The following is a 16,773-nucleotide window of genomic DNA, read 5'->3' on the forward strand; positions in this document are numbered from 1 at the left end:
TGTATAGACATCACCAGTAAAACAACGTTCAATTCCCTACTTGTCTTGTGCAGCAGGTCTTGATCTATAAAAGTTAAACTTTTTAACTTTGACAGTTCAAGATATTACATCTGCAAATCTAAATTCAATTATCATAGAATGTTAGCTTCTCATGCTCTAAGATTTCTGTACTCACCTTCTATAGAGATTAATCTTCCCTATATTAGAACTTGTCAGTGATTTTCTAGCAAACTCTCAATGTGTTGAGCTCTAACTACGAAGCAATCTAACTTCAATCATCATTTAATTGATCATGTCAGTTATTCACCCACTGATCATGTCAGTTATTCTTAGATGGGCAGATCACCAAGGAGACATTGACCAATTGGCCGATTCTGAAAATCTTTCCAGTTTCTTTATCAGGAAAAATGGCTGAAATTTCATGAATAAAGCTTCTCAGAATTAATGGAAATAAAAATCTAACCACTAATCGCTTTTCACAGGCTTGTTCTGTATGCTCTGCTTTTATCTGATGCAGTTCTTAACAGGAATCTGTAACTGGATATTTAATCTGGAAAGAAATAGACTTTGTTTCACTCTAGCCGAAATAATGCTGAGTTTTATAGTGCTACTTTATGGTTTGGAGCCATCATTTTGTATTCAGAAATTGTAAGATCTAACAAACCTGTTTTATTTGGGGAAATTAACTGAGGTTAAGAACTGATTTTCCCAGATGTATTTTGAGGATTATGGGGCACATGCTCCATCAAAGGTTAAAGCTGAGTTACTGTCACAAACAGCACCTCTACAGCTTGAGCTAATTCATCTCCATTTGAGAATTTTTGAAACGCATGCTGTTTAATTCCTTTTCAGACTGGAATTCTGAAATAAAAACAAAGTGGTAGAAAAACTAAGCATATCCAGCAACATTTATGGGGAGAGAAATGTCAACATCCGTCTAATATGACTCTTCAGAATAGAATCCCTACAGTGTGGAAGAGGCCATTTGGCCCACTGTCTGCGTCGACTGACAGTATCTTACCCAGGCCCCCTGATCTGTCCTACCCCTGTAACCCCCCACACATTTTACCATGGCTAATGCAACTAACCTACATATCTTGGGATACTAAGGGGCAATTTAGCATGGTCAATCACCCTAACCTGCACATCTTTGGTTGGGGGAAACCCATGCAGACACTGGGACAACATGCAAGCTCCACAGTCACCCATGGCCAAAATCAAACCCAGGTTCATGGAGCTGAGGCAGCAGTGCTTGCCACTGCCAACCCCAAGAGAATTAGAAATGTGATGGGGCTTTACACTTTGTAAAGGAAGAACATAACATAAGAAATGAGAGCAGGAGTATATCATCAGTAAATTACTATAGTGGTGTAATTACTATTGCAATTTGAAATGCAGCAATTTGTACACCCATCATATGGTCAACCAGGGTGGTGTCAGCAGGAAGCAGTAACTACCAGTATCCTATATGTGGATATTAAAATTATGGACTTGATTGTTGAACCTGTATTTATACTTTAAGGGCAATGGTCCAGTAGTTCTAGCCCTTTTAAATGGGCCACCCTTTTTCATCACCATTTACATTGACTGGAATAACCTAACTTCAGTTTCTCAGGATGTGTTTTAAAACATGTAGATCATATAGCAATGTACTCGAGTGAAACCTGCAAGTAGATATATTTACTTTATCTTTGTAATGAATTATGATTTGCAAACCATCATTGTTTTCTCCTAATAGATATTGATGGTGACTTCCAGAAGGAGCTCCGTAATGTGGTGCCATTTCTACTATCTCCTGAAAATTTAGTAGAGAAGGAAATAGGAGGGTCCAAAGTGACTTGTCGAGATCTTGTTGAATATTTCAAGGTAGGAATTTTAAAATTTTTGTTTGTTCAGATTTTTTTGTGAAGATATTTTATTTCAGAAGGCACTATTAACATGTTAATGATCCAGTAACACTTTGTGCCCTTCAGGCTTACATCAAAATTTACCAAGGAGAGGAACTACCTCATCCAAAATCTATGCTACAGGTACTTTTAATCTCTCTTTTTAAAAGATGTAGCTTCCTGGTATTTGTAAAATCAAAATGTTTACCCATTTTTTTTCCTTTCTGAAGTTTTGAGTTGCTCATGGTTTTTCCATAGCTACAATGTTGTACAGATATACAGGGATTTTAATTGTTAATGGAGATTTTCCCCTGTGCATGGAAGAAATTTGTGCTCTCTGTCCATACCTAAATTGGTATATGTTTGTTTCAAATGATTTTAAAAGATCTCCATTTTAAGCTTCTGTGCAGCATGATGTGAATTAACATTTAAATGGTTGACCTAAATCAAACTTTCCAATTACATTAACCTGATGATGTATTTGATTAGCTGTTGAGTTCTGGCTCACTGACTTTTATGCTGAGTCAGTAAGTACATCAAGTGTAAATTTAAATTCTTTTATCCAATAAGATTTTGTTGTATCTTCAAATCTCGAGCAGACTGACAGGATATCCATTTCCCAACACCAATGAGAGCACCATAAGACTTGGGGGATTTTCACAGTAACTTCATTGCAGTGTTAATGTAAGCCTACTTGTGACACTAATAGATAAACTAAACTTGCTCCCATATATTACTATTTCAGAAGGAATGCACTTGCCTTCTATTAGTTTGTGTAATAAGAGCAGGAGAAATTGCATGCCATCCAGTGGAACTCTGGTACCTTAACAACTAGTTACGTTTGATCAAAGTTTTTATTGATTCTGTTAAGTTCTAGCCAGTGCTTTGAAGAGAGATTGTTTAACTAAGTAATTATTTTACAGGCAACAGCTGAAGCCAACAATCTAGCTGCGGTTGCAGGAGCAAAAGATGTCTACACCAAAGCCATGGAGATGGTATGCAACTATTGCTGTCCGAAAAAATTGTTTTTGTTTAAAATGTAGTACAAATGTTCTGGTTTTGGTATGATTTTCATTTTGCACCTTGTGCTACTGGTCTCCTGTTTGCACTTGCTGTACCTTTTGGATATGATGAGACTGAATGAAAAGAACCTTGTTCTCTGTGTATTTTGCAGAGTTAGAATAAATTGCAAGCCAGTGGACTGGATGGAAAGGCACATCCAAGTTTGCTGATGCTATAAAATCAGTGGCATTGCAAGCAGTGTAAATAGTAGTATAATGGGCAGACTCTGGCAAATTGATTCTGACGTAGGTAAATGTTAGGTCATCCATTTTGGGCAAAAAGTACTTTCAAGATGGTGAAAATCTAGATGTCTTTCAGGGGTGAAATTAGAAAACATTTCTACATGCCGAGGGTGATAGATTTTTGGAACGCTTCCTCAACTGGCAGTTGTTACTTTCAGTTTTAAATCTGAGGTTGATGGTATTTTGGTAAACCGAAAATAGGGGACATGTGACAGATGTAGGGTTAGGGTCATAAATGTGGCATGATCTAATTGAATGGTGAAATAAGTTGAAAGCCTAAATGGCCTACTCTATGTATTCCTATATACTCTGCTCTATTTCCCTCATTGGAAAGCTTGCGGAGCAAGAATAAATCGTGGTACCTTGTGATTACAATGAGATGAGTATGAATGTGCATCACTGCCACACACACATCAGCTAATACAAAGACTCACGAAAGACAGTGTGCGGTTAAAGACATTCTTTGACCAATGCACATTGGGAGAGACAGCTGGAGGATTCCAACTTCTCTGATGCTGCAGTACATGTGTAAAATATTCCTTTTTGAAGATTTGTTTCTCCTGCTCAACCTGTAATTGGATGATCCAATTAAATTAATACACATTTACCTTTGCCAATAGCATTCTACCTTCTAGCAGCATTGGTCAACTGGACCCAAAAGTCCTCCCCCAGCTTGCAGCTGCATGGTCTCCTACTGATAGAATATGAATGTGGCCTGTCTAGTTCTGCTTGTTTCCCATTATGCTTTGGCTGCATCTCGGCCAAAGCTTACAAGACACTTGAAAATACCATTTTAAATCTACAATGTTTATTCAAAATTCTCTACCAATATTTTGTCTATGCAGACAATACTTTGCATATATATATATATATATATATACACACACACACATTATATATATATATATTTATTTTGGGCACTTTTTTTAATTCCTTGTGTCTATATATAAGGCACACTGTGATCCCGAATCTAAAATGAGTCTACTTTGTTTTAATAGTCTTCAAAATCCCTGGGGTTTCTGTACCCCTTCTACCCCCAGAGCCTTATGTCTTTGCATTGCAAGTGCACATCTAAATACTTAAATGTTACGAAGGCCTTTGCCTCCACCACCCTTAGTTAGTTCCAGACTCCGACCGCCCTTTGGATGAAAGTTTTTTCCTTACCCTTTGAACCTCTTGCCCCTTACCTTGAATCTCTATACCCTGGTTATTGATCCTGCCACCAAGAGGAAAAATTCTTACTTTTTACTCTGTGCCCTTAATTCTATACATCTCAATCATGCCCTCCATGTTCTGCACTTAAGTTGGATAATCTCTTTCCACTCAGCAGTCTGCACACAACAACAGATTATTATAGCTGGTTATTTGGTATGTTTCCTATCCCAAAATATACTGTACCCACTTGAGGTCAGTAAACATATTTGTAGGTCAAAATAAAAATCAGAACTAGGTTCAAAAAATTTGGAAGAGGGAACTGAATGTATTATCTCCAAATTTGCAGATACAAAGTTGATTGGGAGGGCAAGCTGTGAGGAGTTTGCAGAGGTGTTTCAGTGTGATTTGGACAGGCTGTGTTTTTGGACATCTACATGGCAGATGCAGCATAAATGAGGTTATCCATTTTGGTAGCAATAATAGGAAGACAGATTATTACTTGAATGGGTGTAAATTGAGAGGTGGATACTCAGCAAGACATTGGAATCCTCGTGCATCAGTCGCTGAAAGTAAGCGTGCAGGTTTAGCAGGCAGTAAAGAAGGCAAATGGTATGTTGGCCTTCATAGCGAGATAATTTGAATATAGGGATAGAAATGTTTTGCTGCAATTGTAAAGGGTGTTGGTGAGGCCACACATAGAGTATTGTGTGCAGTTTTGGTGTCCTTGTGAGGAAGGATGTTCTTGCTATAGAGTGCAGCAAAAGTTTACCAGGCTAATTCCTGGGATGGCAGGTCTGTCATATGAGGAGAGACTAAATCAATTAGGATTATATTCACTGGAGTTTAGAGTGAGAGGGAATCTCATAGAAACTTAGAATGTTCCCAGTCATGGAGTCCAGAACTAGGGATCATAGTTTGAAGATAAGGGGTAAACCTTTTAGAACTGAGATGAGAAATTTCTTCACCCAGAGGGTAGTGAATGCGTGGAATTCACTACCACAAGTAGTTGAGGCCAAAACATTGATTTCAAGAATAAATTAGATATAGCTCTTGGAGCTGAAGGGATCAAGGGATATTGGGGCGGGGGGGGGGGGAGAATCAAGATATTGAATTTGATCAGGATGAATGGCAGAGGAGGCTTGAAGGGCCGAATGACCTACTCCTGCCTCTAGTTTTGATGTTTCAATGCTTTCAGGCATTTGTCTTTTAACTGGAGACTAAATGGCATAATACAATGCTTTGAAATAACACATTCAAGAATTGTAAATATTTGTTCTTGCAGTTCTGTGGGGGAGATAAGCCTTACATTGCGCCAACAGATCTGGAACAACAGCACCAGACCTTGAAAGCTGCTTCTATCAAGCAGTTTCGATCCATCAAAAAAATGGGTGGGGAAGAGTTCTGTCAACGCTACCAAGAGCAACTTGAACACGAAATGGAAGAGAACTATGCAAACTTTATAAAGCACAATGACAGCAAAAATATCTTTTATGCTGCCCGCACACCTGCCACACTTTTTGCTGTGATGTTTACCATGTACATAATCTCAGGAGTGACTGGATTCATTGGTTTGGACTCGATAGCTTCTTTATGCAATCTTGTGATGGGAATAGCTCTAATATCCCTCTGCACCTGGGCTTACACTAAGTATTCTGGTGAATTCAGAGAATTTGGAGCAATCATTGATCAAGTGGCTGAAACTATATGGGAACAGGTTAGTACACTCCCCCACACTACCATTCTTTTATTGCCAATTTAATGTAGGGAACAATCTCTACTCCAATTTTAAAAATCTGTTGATCATATAAAGTGTTGACTTTTAAGGTGAAATTTAATACTAGTGATTACAGTCTTAGCTGGTGAGCAGTTTACAATTTCTTTTCTAAAGGTGCCACTTTGAATTTGAACCCACATAATTCATAAGTATGACCTTTGATATGCTGCTGATTAAGAAATTTGCTTAATTCTTCAGCCCCTATTTAATATTTATCGGCATTCTCCTTCCCATCATGCTTTGACTGTTCTATACACCTGTCTGGCAAAACTAGATGTACATTTAAAAACCTTGAATTACTTTTGACCTGATTTGATAGATGAGCTTTGATAACATGCTATCCTTTACTCTGAGATTAATCGCCTGCTCATCCACTGCCACATCACTTAATGCAACAATAATTGCAGCTTAGAAGGTCATATTATTTGCAACTTAGTTCCTGAAAGTTTCCTACCCAAACACTTTTGACCCCACAGATCCAGAGTTGATATGTTGCTTTGTTCCTGCCTCATGTCCACTGGATAACTGATATAAATTTGTATGCTACGAAGAAAAGACTTAAATTTATATAGAGCACATTTCACGACCTCAGGCCATCCAAGTGTATTATGGAGCTTGTTCAATGCTTTTGTAATGGGTCACTATTCTGATATAGGAGAGCTGGCAACCATTCTCCATACCGCAGGGTCCCATAAACCAATATGGCAAGGACCAGAAACTCTTTTCTTCATGCTGGTTAAGATGGCAAGGACACCAGGATAATTCACATGCTCTTTGCTTTGAAATTGTTATGGGTTTTTTAAGTTCACCTGAGCACCTTAGTTTAACATTTGTTCTGGACAGTGCAGCATTCTCAGTACTACACTAGAGTATCAGCCTCAGTTATGGGTTCAAGTCTCCAAATGGGACTTAAACTCACGTACTTTTGACTTTGGGTGAGAATGCAACTAACTGAGTCAAAACTACCATATTCTTCCTCATCAATGCTGTCTGCTGCTGGAGAGTGATCAGGGTAAATCGAACTAGGGCATTTCCCTAACTTGAAAAGGTCTGACTATTGAAGTAGTCCAAAGTTTTAGTTGTGCACATCATTCTAAGAGTAAAATATAATGTTCACTGCAACATTAAACACTAAATTAATTCAAACTAACCCACCACCTGAGATGAATCATAAACAGTTTTGCAGAAGGGTGTTTTTTTTTAAAAAAACTAATCTTTATCTGGCCCTTTCAAATTACATTAACTCACTCATCTGGGGTGGTGATTTGAAATCAAATGAATGATCACAACCACTGAAATAACTATTCTCAGAAAACCTTAACTACTTGATGGGTATGATTAGGATGTAGCTAATCTGTTTCAAACAAACACTGCAAATTTATTTTTGTTGTACTGTTTATTATGAGGCTTCAAAATGAAGTACCGATGCTTTGACCAAACCAATGCAAGATTAACTGCACAGCATTTGGACTTGGTATCACAGATGAACTAGTAACTGAAGGACATGAGGCCAGAAAATCTCAACTGGTTTGCCAGCATTTGTGGAGAAAGTGTTAACTTTTCATGTCCAATATGACTTTGTTGGAGCATATTATATTGGGCTCGACGTTAACTGTTTCTTTCTCCACAGATGCTGCCAGACCAGCTGAGTTTTTCCAGGATTTTGTTATTTCAGATCTCCAGCATCTGTAAATTTTGCTTTTATATAATTAGTTACTGGTAGAGGGAGACAGCCAGATTTTAAAAGTGGAAAGGAATTGAGTGGTCTGCTACATTGGGAATCTTGACATTCTGTGCAGTGGATCAGATGTACTAACTATGATATCTACGATCTTCCAAGTGCAAATTCCCAATCTCTGCCATGAACTGCCAGTGGCAATCAGATATTTATCCATGGAGAATGCTGCTCTGGGTTCTCAGTAAAAGTAAGTGATTCCAAAGTGACATTGATGACTTGCAGGTAGAGCACCCAAGGATCAAAGAAGTTGCAAGACAACAGCATCAAACGGAATTTGAAGTTGAGTAAAGGCCAAGAGATCCTGGTTCAGTTTGAACTAAATTAGTTCAAACTGTCCCAACTCCTAAGCTCAATCAAAAAATCAGTTTTGCAGACAGATGTTTTCATTTAAAAAAAAAATCTTTATCTGACCCCTTCAACTTGTTGACTCACCTCCTCTCGGTGATGAGAAATCAAATGATCACAGCAAATGAAATAGCTATTCTCAAATAGCTCTGAACATGGCACAAGGGAAATGAGACAAGGATTCAGAAGTAGTTACGTGATTCTGACAGTTGAGACATAAACACCTGTTGGGTGAAAGAGTAATTCAAGTGGATCTATATCTAGAACAACTTGGGAAGGAGCTTCAGATAACTGGAGGCATAGTGTTTATCAATTCCCAATGTCCTATATGATCCATTTTTTAATATTGAGCCTGTTCAAAATATCTGCTTTTGCGGCATTATATATTCTGATGGTGGTTTGTGTTTCTTGAAAGTAACCTTTGGTTCCTAGTCTTTCCCTGTCTGCACTGCATGCTTTGACTGCTTATTTTCTTTTCTTTTTCCTTGCAATCCATCCAGAGGAGTCCAAAGAAGGTGAAAACCTTGTTTTCTGAATTATTACCACAAACAGAAACTTTGTTTAAACTGTTTATGGTCTTCCCAATTGATAACTGAATTGGCAAATCAAATGTTTTGGTAATCACTAATTAACAACTCCTTGTTTTAGGTATTATGCAAGCTGTTCACTTCAGCTCGAAATAGAGTGGTACATCGTTCTATTACATCAACGTTGAGGCTCCCATCAAACAACAACAACAAGAAGAAAAACTAGCTATTATGCTTTAAACATCTGTTTTTTTTGGGAGGGTGAAAGTGTGGACATTTACAATCTGGTCAGGGTCTTGCTATGTAACAGGCTGTAAAATGTACACAGCTAATTTAATAATGTAGGGTGCAAAACTGCTCATTTCTTTCTAAGTGACTGTTAAGAAGGCAGGCAGATCCACTTGAGGAAGAATTGTGGTAAATGCATCTTGATTCAATTTTGATTTTATTTTTTATATATAAACCATGTATTACTCATTGTATTACATACCAAAATAGCACAGGCTGCCGTGGTCAAGCATATTTTTCACTTGATATTCTTTTTCCCTTTAATGCACAGGCTTGAACTTAACTTTTCCATTCCATCTTTTCTCATCATTCCTTTCTTTTCAACATTCTTGTAGCAATTTTGCAACTATTTAATGGACATGGTATTGCTGTTTTTTTTGTGTTGTTGGTTACCCCATTTTAAGTCTCCCTTTCTTTCTTTTAACATTCCCATATTGCAGGTGTTGAAGCCACTGAGTGACAATTTGATGGAGGACAACATAAGACAGACTGTAGCAAACTCCATCAAAGCAGGTTTGACTGAGCAGGGCTCCCAACATACCAAATTAAAGACAAACTGACAATCCCTTGTCTGGTTCTATTGCTGTCAAGTGCTTGCTATAGGTTACGGACTTTGAATCAGTTTAAAATTAGTCTGCATAGATTTTGAAGTGAAAGGCCCAACTTCACTGGACACTGCCAAAAAGGTCTGAAGAAAGAAGAAGGAAATCTTCCTGGAGGTGATTTTTCAGTGGGTAGGTAGTTACATTACTAAACCAGATGGTTCAGCGGTGTGTAACATTTGTAATTTGAATGTTGACACAACTAGTAAAATTTCCTTTTCAGGTCTCCTTTTGTGTTAGTGGATTTATGTGAGAGGCTGGTTTGCACTGTAGTATCCTGTACAGATAAATAAATGGAATCATTGAGGTAGCCATGCATAGTTGAGCTTGAAATGAGCCATTTTATTTTTGTTAATGCTTTGCTTGTACCAGTATTACACATTGCATGAATCCAAACTACAGAGGCCACTGGATTAATTTGAGGGCAAAATTACTGTTAGATGGGGATGATTGAAGCTTGCCTTGCCATTTTCCTGAAAGCAATCCTGGAATAGTTGAGTGAATCAGTGACAGTCGAACTGCTGGGAGGTTTTACCATTTCACCACTGCGAGTCCATCCAATATGCCTTTTTCATTTTCTTTTGAGGGGGAGGGAAAACCATCCAAAATGAACTGTTACCTGTAGCTACCAGTTAGCATTGTCTGTACAGTGCACTTATTTTTAAAATTTTATTTTCTATCAAATCATAGAGGTGGGGCATGTATATTAAATATAAATATATAAATACCAAATTTTGTATCAAAGTTTTTGTAGTTAATGGCAAAATCTGGTACAGTGGTAGGCTCCGTGCAGTTTATGTAAAGGAATGTTATTTGTGATTGATGTAAACATAAGTGCACCAAATTTGAGGTTTTGATATATTTGTGATATTACCTGCCTTGAGCACTGCAATCCCACCCCTTATGGCAAAGCAATGGGAATGTTAGTTGTGGAATTTGGTTGTTTTCTGTTGCATTTTAAAGTTATTTCCTGTAATTTATTTTTCAATACACAATTAAAGTACTCTATGAAATTTCCTGCATCTGATTACATTTTTCAGTGAAATAAATGATTCCTACCAGTAAGAGATTCGATGTCAAGAGAAAAGTGTTTAAAATTTACATATTCTGCAGTCTTGTCATCTTTCCAATTATGTAAATGCTGTATTATTGTGGAAGTCTATTAATACAAGTTGCTTAGACACTGAACAATTTTCACAAAACTGTACTTGGTATTCAGGTATTTCAGTATTGTATAACATGGCTTAAATGGAATAAAAAATATTTTTCTCTTAGAACATCTGACATCTCTGAACAAAACAGAACAATTGAAAAATAGTTATAGGCTAATTGCTGTTGGTTAGGGTTGTAAATGGTTTAAATCAAAGGATTTTTGAATGGTTGGGACAGTTACTTGTCCCTTCAAGCACATCTATTGTGGTCTGTGCAGACTCGATGGGCCTCTTTCTGCACTGTAGGCTATCTACCTATAATATATTTGCACAACAGTTCTTTCAGCTGTTTCAATCTTCCAGAATACCAACCCTTCCTTCCTGTTTCATTTTTGAATCACTTTAATGTCGCAGCCAAAACACAGTACTCAGCGCAACTTTCTCTCAGTACTGGACAGAAGTATTAAACTAAATGACAGGGTGCGCATTGAACCCAGAACCTTTCCAGAAGTAAGAGAACCAACTCTTGCCTCAGTAAGAGCCATGCTGGTGCCCACAAATGAACTTTGCCTGCACTTTCGAGTATGATTGTTAACGGGAGAATCTCTGAATATTTGTACCATTTTGAGAATAACTAAAGAAAAAATTAATCACTCAACACCATACATTTTTTATGAAAACTAAGGTGTTACAGCTCTAGTCCCAAGGCAGAGGGAAGTGCGAAGATGTACAGGCATTTGGAAAGACAGGATTTGATTAGGAGTAGTCAGCGTGGCTTTCTGCATGGGAGATCATGCTGTAAAATTTTGTTAGAGTTCTTTGAAGTGACCAAGGAGGTTGAGGGCAGGGCAGTAGACAGTCTATATGGAAGGCAGGTTGATGAGGGTAGTTTATATGGACTTTAAGTCCTTTTGATAAAGTTCCACATGGTAGGCTGCTCTGGAAGGTTAGATCACATGGAATCTGGGGAGAGCTGGCAAATTAGATATATAATTGGCTTGATGGTAGGAAGCAGAGGGTAATGCTGGAAGGATGCTTGTCGGACTGGAGGCCTGTGACTAGTGTGGTTCAGGTCAGTGCTGGGCCCATTGCTGTTTATCGAATATCAACGATTTGGATAAGAATGTTCAAGGCATGATCAGTAAGTTTGCAGATGACACTAAAATAGGTGGTATTGTAGACAGTGAGGAAGGTTACCAAAAATTGCAGCAGGATCTTGATCACCTGGTGAAGTGGGCTGAGAAATGGCAAATGGAGTTCAATACAGAAGTGAGAGGTGTTGCATTTTGGAAAGTCAAATCCAGATGGGGCTTTAGCGGTGAATGGTAGGATCTTGGGGTAGGACCTTGGGGACTATTGTGAAACAGAGGGACCTTGGAGTTCAGGTGCACGGTTCTCTAAAGGAGTCACGGGCAGTGAAGAAGGCTTTTGGTATGCTGGCCTTCATCGGTCAAGGCATTGAGTATAGAAGTTAGGAAGTTATGTTGTGCAGGACGTTGGTGAGGCCACACACCTGGAGTATTGTTCAGTAGTGGTTGCCTTGCTATAGGAAAGATGTTAAACTGGAGAGTGCAGAAGAGATTTGCAGGATGTTGCCAGGACTCGAGACTGAGTTATAGGGAGAGATTGGACAGGCTAGGACTTTTTTCTTTGGAGCGTAGAAGACTGAGGGGTGATCTTAGAGGTGTATAAGATCATGAGAGGCATCGATAGGGTGAATGTGCTGAAGTCTTTTTCCCAGGGTTTGAGAATCAAGAACGAGAGGGCATAGGTTTTACCTTGAGATGGGAAAGAATTAATGGAAACCTGAGGAGCACTTATTTTCTTTTGAGGATGGTACGTGTGGGGAATGTGCTGCAAGAGGAAGTGGTTGAGGCAGGAACATTGACAACATTTAAAAGGCATTTGGACAGATACATGGATTGGAAAGGTTTAGAGGGATATGGGTGAAATGCAGACAAATGGGGTTAATTTAGATGGGCATTTTGACTGGCATGGACCAGTTTGGGCTGAAGGGGCTGTATGTGTTGTAGATTCAGATTCTGAATGGAAAGTCTGATGTATGGAAGGTGGTAGGGAAAGGATGAGAGGCATAAGGGGACACTGGGTCAATTGAAAGAGATCTCAAGATCATGTAGATGGCAATGGCAAGATCGTTGAAAATGAGCAAGAATAGATCATTTGGCCCTTTGAGCTTACTCCGCCATTCAATATAATTCTGACTGATCCCTTATCAATGCTATTACTCCCCATTCTTTCCTGATGCCCCTTGACACCTTTCGAGTCTATAAATCTTATCTATTTCCTCTAAATATATTCAGTGACGTGGCCTCCACAGCCTTGTGGTAGAGAATTCCACAGGTTCACCACCCTTGAGTGAAGTTTTTCTTGATCTCAGTCCTAAATGGCCTACTCTATATCCCTGAGATTGTGACCCCTTATTCTAGACCTGCCAGTCAGCAATCCACAAGCTTGCAGTTTGTCCAGCTGTCAGAATTCTATTTTCAGAGATTCCTCCTCATTGTTCTAAACATCCAGTGAATACAGGCATAGTCGATCCAATCTCTCCTCGTATGACAATTTTCCCATCCCTTGAATCAGTCTGGTGAACCATCTCTAACACTCCCTCTATGGCAAGTATATCCTTCCTTTAGTAAGGAGGCAAAAAACTGCATATGATACTGTGGTCTCGTCTAGGCCTTATGCAGCTGCAGTAAGAGATCCTTGGTCTTGTACTCCAGTCTTGCAGTGAAGGTCAATTGTCTTTACTGCATGTTCCTGTATGCTTTCAATGACAGGTGCACAATGAGACACAAGTCCCTTTGGTGCATCACCATTTCACAATCAATCACCGTTTGAATAATACACTGCCATTCTGGTTTTTTTTCTACTGAATTGGTTAACTTCACGTTATACTGCATCTGCCATGTATTTGCCCACTCAACCTGTCTAAATCACCTAGAAGCCTCTTTACATCCTCCTTGCTGTTTGCTCACTCCCTTCAAGTTTTGTCATGGTTCGTGTCCAAATCATTATGAATAGCTGGGGCCCAAGCCCTGATCCTTGTGGGACCCCATTAGTGATCACCTGCCACTTTGAAAAAGACCCATTTATTCCTACACACTTTCCCCTCACTTAAATCCATGTTAATATTACCCACAATCCTTTAATTTTGCACACTAACTTCTTTCTGAAAATCCAAATACACTACATCCACTGGTTCTCCACTATCTATTCATTATCAAAAGCTTTTGTCTGGTAAATGGGGGCAGGAGTTGTATTCTGAAACTGATATTGAGCTGAGAAGGCCATTAAGTACCTGATTGAAAAGTGATTGGTTGTTCCTTGAACTTGTTTCATCCAAACAGTATTGGAAGCCACAGAGGCCAGTATGGGAATGAGGTGGAGAATTAAAACAGCAGGTGACCAGAAACTCTGGGTCATTTTTGTAGATTGAATGAAGATGTTTTACAAAGCAATTGTCTAGTGTATTTGGGCTCCCTAGTGTAGAAAAAAACTGCAAATGGAGGGAGTACAATAACTTTTTACCAAAGTTGTACCTGGATTCCAAGGGTTAAATTACATGGAGAGATTAAGAACTTGGGTTGTATTCCCTGGAACTTAATGTGATTTGATCAAAAAAATTTTGAGATAGTAGCCAAAACCGATATAGATGTACTGGATGGGGAATCTTAAACCAGGGACCATAATCTAAAGGTTAGAGCCAAATCTTTCAGACTGAAATTTGGAAACCAGTGTTGGTGCAGTCAGTATCATGTGTGCCAACATAACTTGTGCCAGCATCTCGGGGTATTTCTAAAACTCCCTAGGTGTGTTGAGGAACATTCCAGATGGCAAAAGGCTGTTTTTTTAAAATCTGTGGGACGTGGGTGTCACTGGCTGGCCAGCATTTATTTGTACTATTTGTAACTCCCACAGTTGCGTGGACCTGCAGAGTTTCACTGGCTGTCTTGTCTGGAGACAATACACATCTTTTTAGCCTGTCTTGATGCTCTCTCCACTCCCATTGTTTTGTTTCTTAAAGACTGGATTAGTTGTAAGTATTCGCATTCCAACCATTATTCATGTAAATTGAGTCTGTGTCTTATAAGTTCTGTTTGTGAACAGAATTCCCACTCACCTGAAGAAGGGGCTCAGAGCCTCGAAAGCTTGTGTGGCTTTTGCTACCAAATAAACCTGTTGGACTTTAACCTGGTGTTGTTAAACTTCTTACAGCATTTATTGCCCATCCCTAGTTGCCCAAGGGCAGTTGAGTCAACAATATTGCTGTGGCTCTGGAGTTGCACATAGGGCAGACCAGGTAAGGATGATAGATTCCTTTCCCTGAAGGACATTAATGAACAAGATGAGTTTTTCCGACAATGGTTTAATGGGATTTGAACCTAGATCCCCAGAACATTAGCTGAGTTTCTGGATTAATAGTCCAGTGATACCACTAGGCCATCACCTCCCCTTAATATGTTCAGCCTGTGCCTGCAATGCAAGTGTTGGGGCAGTGCTTCATTGCTAACATGTCTATCACCATGGGCTGGGCAACATCAACAGGTAGCGCAGTGGTTAGCACTGCTGCTTCACAGCTCCAGGGTCCCGGGTTCGATTCCCGGCTTGGGTCACTGTCTGTGTGGAGTTTGCACATTCTCCTCGTGTCTGCGTGGGTTTCCTCCGGGTGCTCCGGTTTCCTCCCACAGTCCAAAGATGTGCGGGTTAGGTTGATTGGCCAGGTTAAAAATTGCCCCTTAGAATCCTAAAATGTGTAGATTAGAGGGATTAGTGGGTAAATATGTGGGGGTAGGGCCTGGGTAGGATTGTGGTCGGTGCAGACTCGATGGGCCGAATGGCCTCCTTCTGCACTGTAGGGTTTCTATGATTTCTATGATAACAGTAACCAACAAGTTCTTAAACTTTGTTCTGAAAGAACTGCATTGCCAACACCTTACTTCGGTGCAGACAGTGCTGTAAGGTGGTATGGCACCATCTAAGGTCTGACCAACTAGACCTGGTCATTGCAAGAAGGTTCCCCACACCTACTTCAGTGCAGGTTGCGACACCAACCACACATCAGAAGCACTGCAATCCTGAATGTTTCACAATTCCAAACACAATGGCCCCACCCCACATCAACATTCCTTACACCAATAATGATGCCAAATACCAGCACTATGTATTGTTGCTACTCATGGTTTACCAACAAGCACTGATGTTGGTATCGATGAAGCTCATCTCTGAAGTAGCAGAAGCTGCCTGGTAAAGGTAAACTTGCAATAAGGAACATCTCAGCAGGTCTGACAGCATCTGGGGTAGTGGGGTGGCATGGTGGCACAATGGTTAGCACCACTGCCGAACAGTGCCAGGGACTTGGGTTCAATTCCGGCCTCTGGTCACTGGAATTTGCACGTTCTCCCTGTGTCTGTATGGTTTTTCTCTGATTGCTCTGGTTTCCTCCCACTGTCCAAAGATGTGGGTTAGGTGGATTGGCAATGCTAAATTACTCTTTTTAGTGTCAGGGGGACAGGCAGAGTAAATGAGTGGGGTTGCAGGGATAGGTCTGGGTGGGATTGTGGTCAGTGCAGGCTTGATGGGCCAAATGGCCTCCTGCACTGTAGGGATTCCACAGGAAATGTGTAATGCCAGAATTGTATACTGAGGGCTGAGATCTCATACTTAATATTTTTATAAAACATACATAGATATCCTCATGGCTATTACTAAAATTTTAAAATAGCTGAACCTATGTCTTAAAAATGAGCCCTGAACAAAAGGACCTACCATGGTAGTATCACAAATGTGTACCTCAGTATCTCTTAAAAGACATTACCAACCCATTGTAGGCTGCAGATACCAAATTCAAAGAACTATACAATGGCCATCTGTATTTCATATGCCAGGATGGCCAACTGGAGACTCAAAGGTGGCTTTGCCCAGATTGAATGTGACTATATCTACACTGTTTCTGCTGGAGCTTCTGTATCTTGTTTGAAATGT

The 16,773-nt window shown here is 39.6% G+C and overlaps 1 protein-coding gene across 4 annotated transcripts in view; it reads left to right on the top strand.

Annotated features, from left to right (window-relative positions):
- Positions 1–10,632, top strand: part of LOC144504600 (atlastin-2-like) — a 71,342-nt gene extending 60,710 nt beyond the window's left edge. For 2 of the 4 annotated variants that reach the window (XM_078230195.1, XM_078230196.1), the window contains exons 9-13: positions 1,739–1,866; positions 1,974–2,030; positions 2,810–2,881; positions 5,628–6,059; positions 8,851–10,632. In XM_078230195.1, the coding sequence (XP_078086321.1) occupies positions 1,739–1,866; positions 1,974–2,030; positions 2,810–2,881; positions 5,628–6,059; positions 8,851–8,955 (794 nt within the window). In that variant the 3' untranslated portion in view covers positions 8,956–10,632. The remainder of the gene's footprint in view (positions 1–1,738; positions 1,867–1,973; positions 2,031–2,809; positions 2,882–5,627; positions 6,060–8,850) is intronic. The other 2 variants (XM_078230193.1, XM_078230194.1) reach the window with 1 other exon arrangement.
- The last annotated feature ends 6,141 nt before the right edge of the window (positions 10,633–16,773 follow it).

This window comes from Mustelus asterias, chromosome 15 (genome assembly GCF_964213995.1).
Source record: "Mustelus asterias chromosome 15, sMusAst1.hap1.1, whole genome shotgun sequence".
In the NCBI taxonomy this organism is placed as follows: domain Eukaryota; kingdom Metazoa; phylum Chordata; class Chondrichthyes; order Carcharhiniformes; family Triakidae; genus Mustelus; species Mustelus asterias.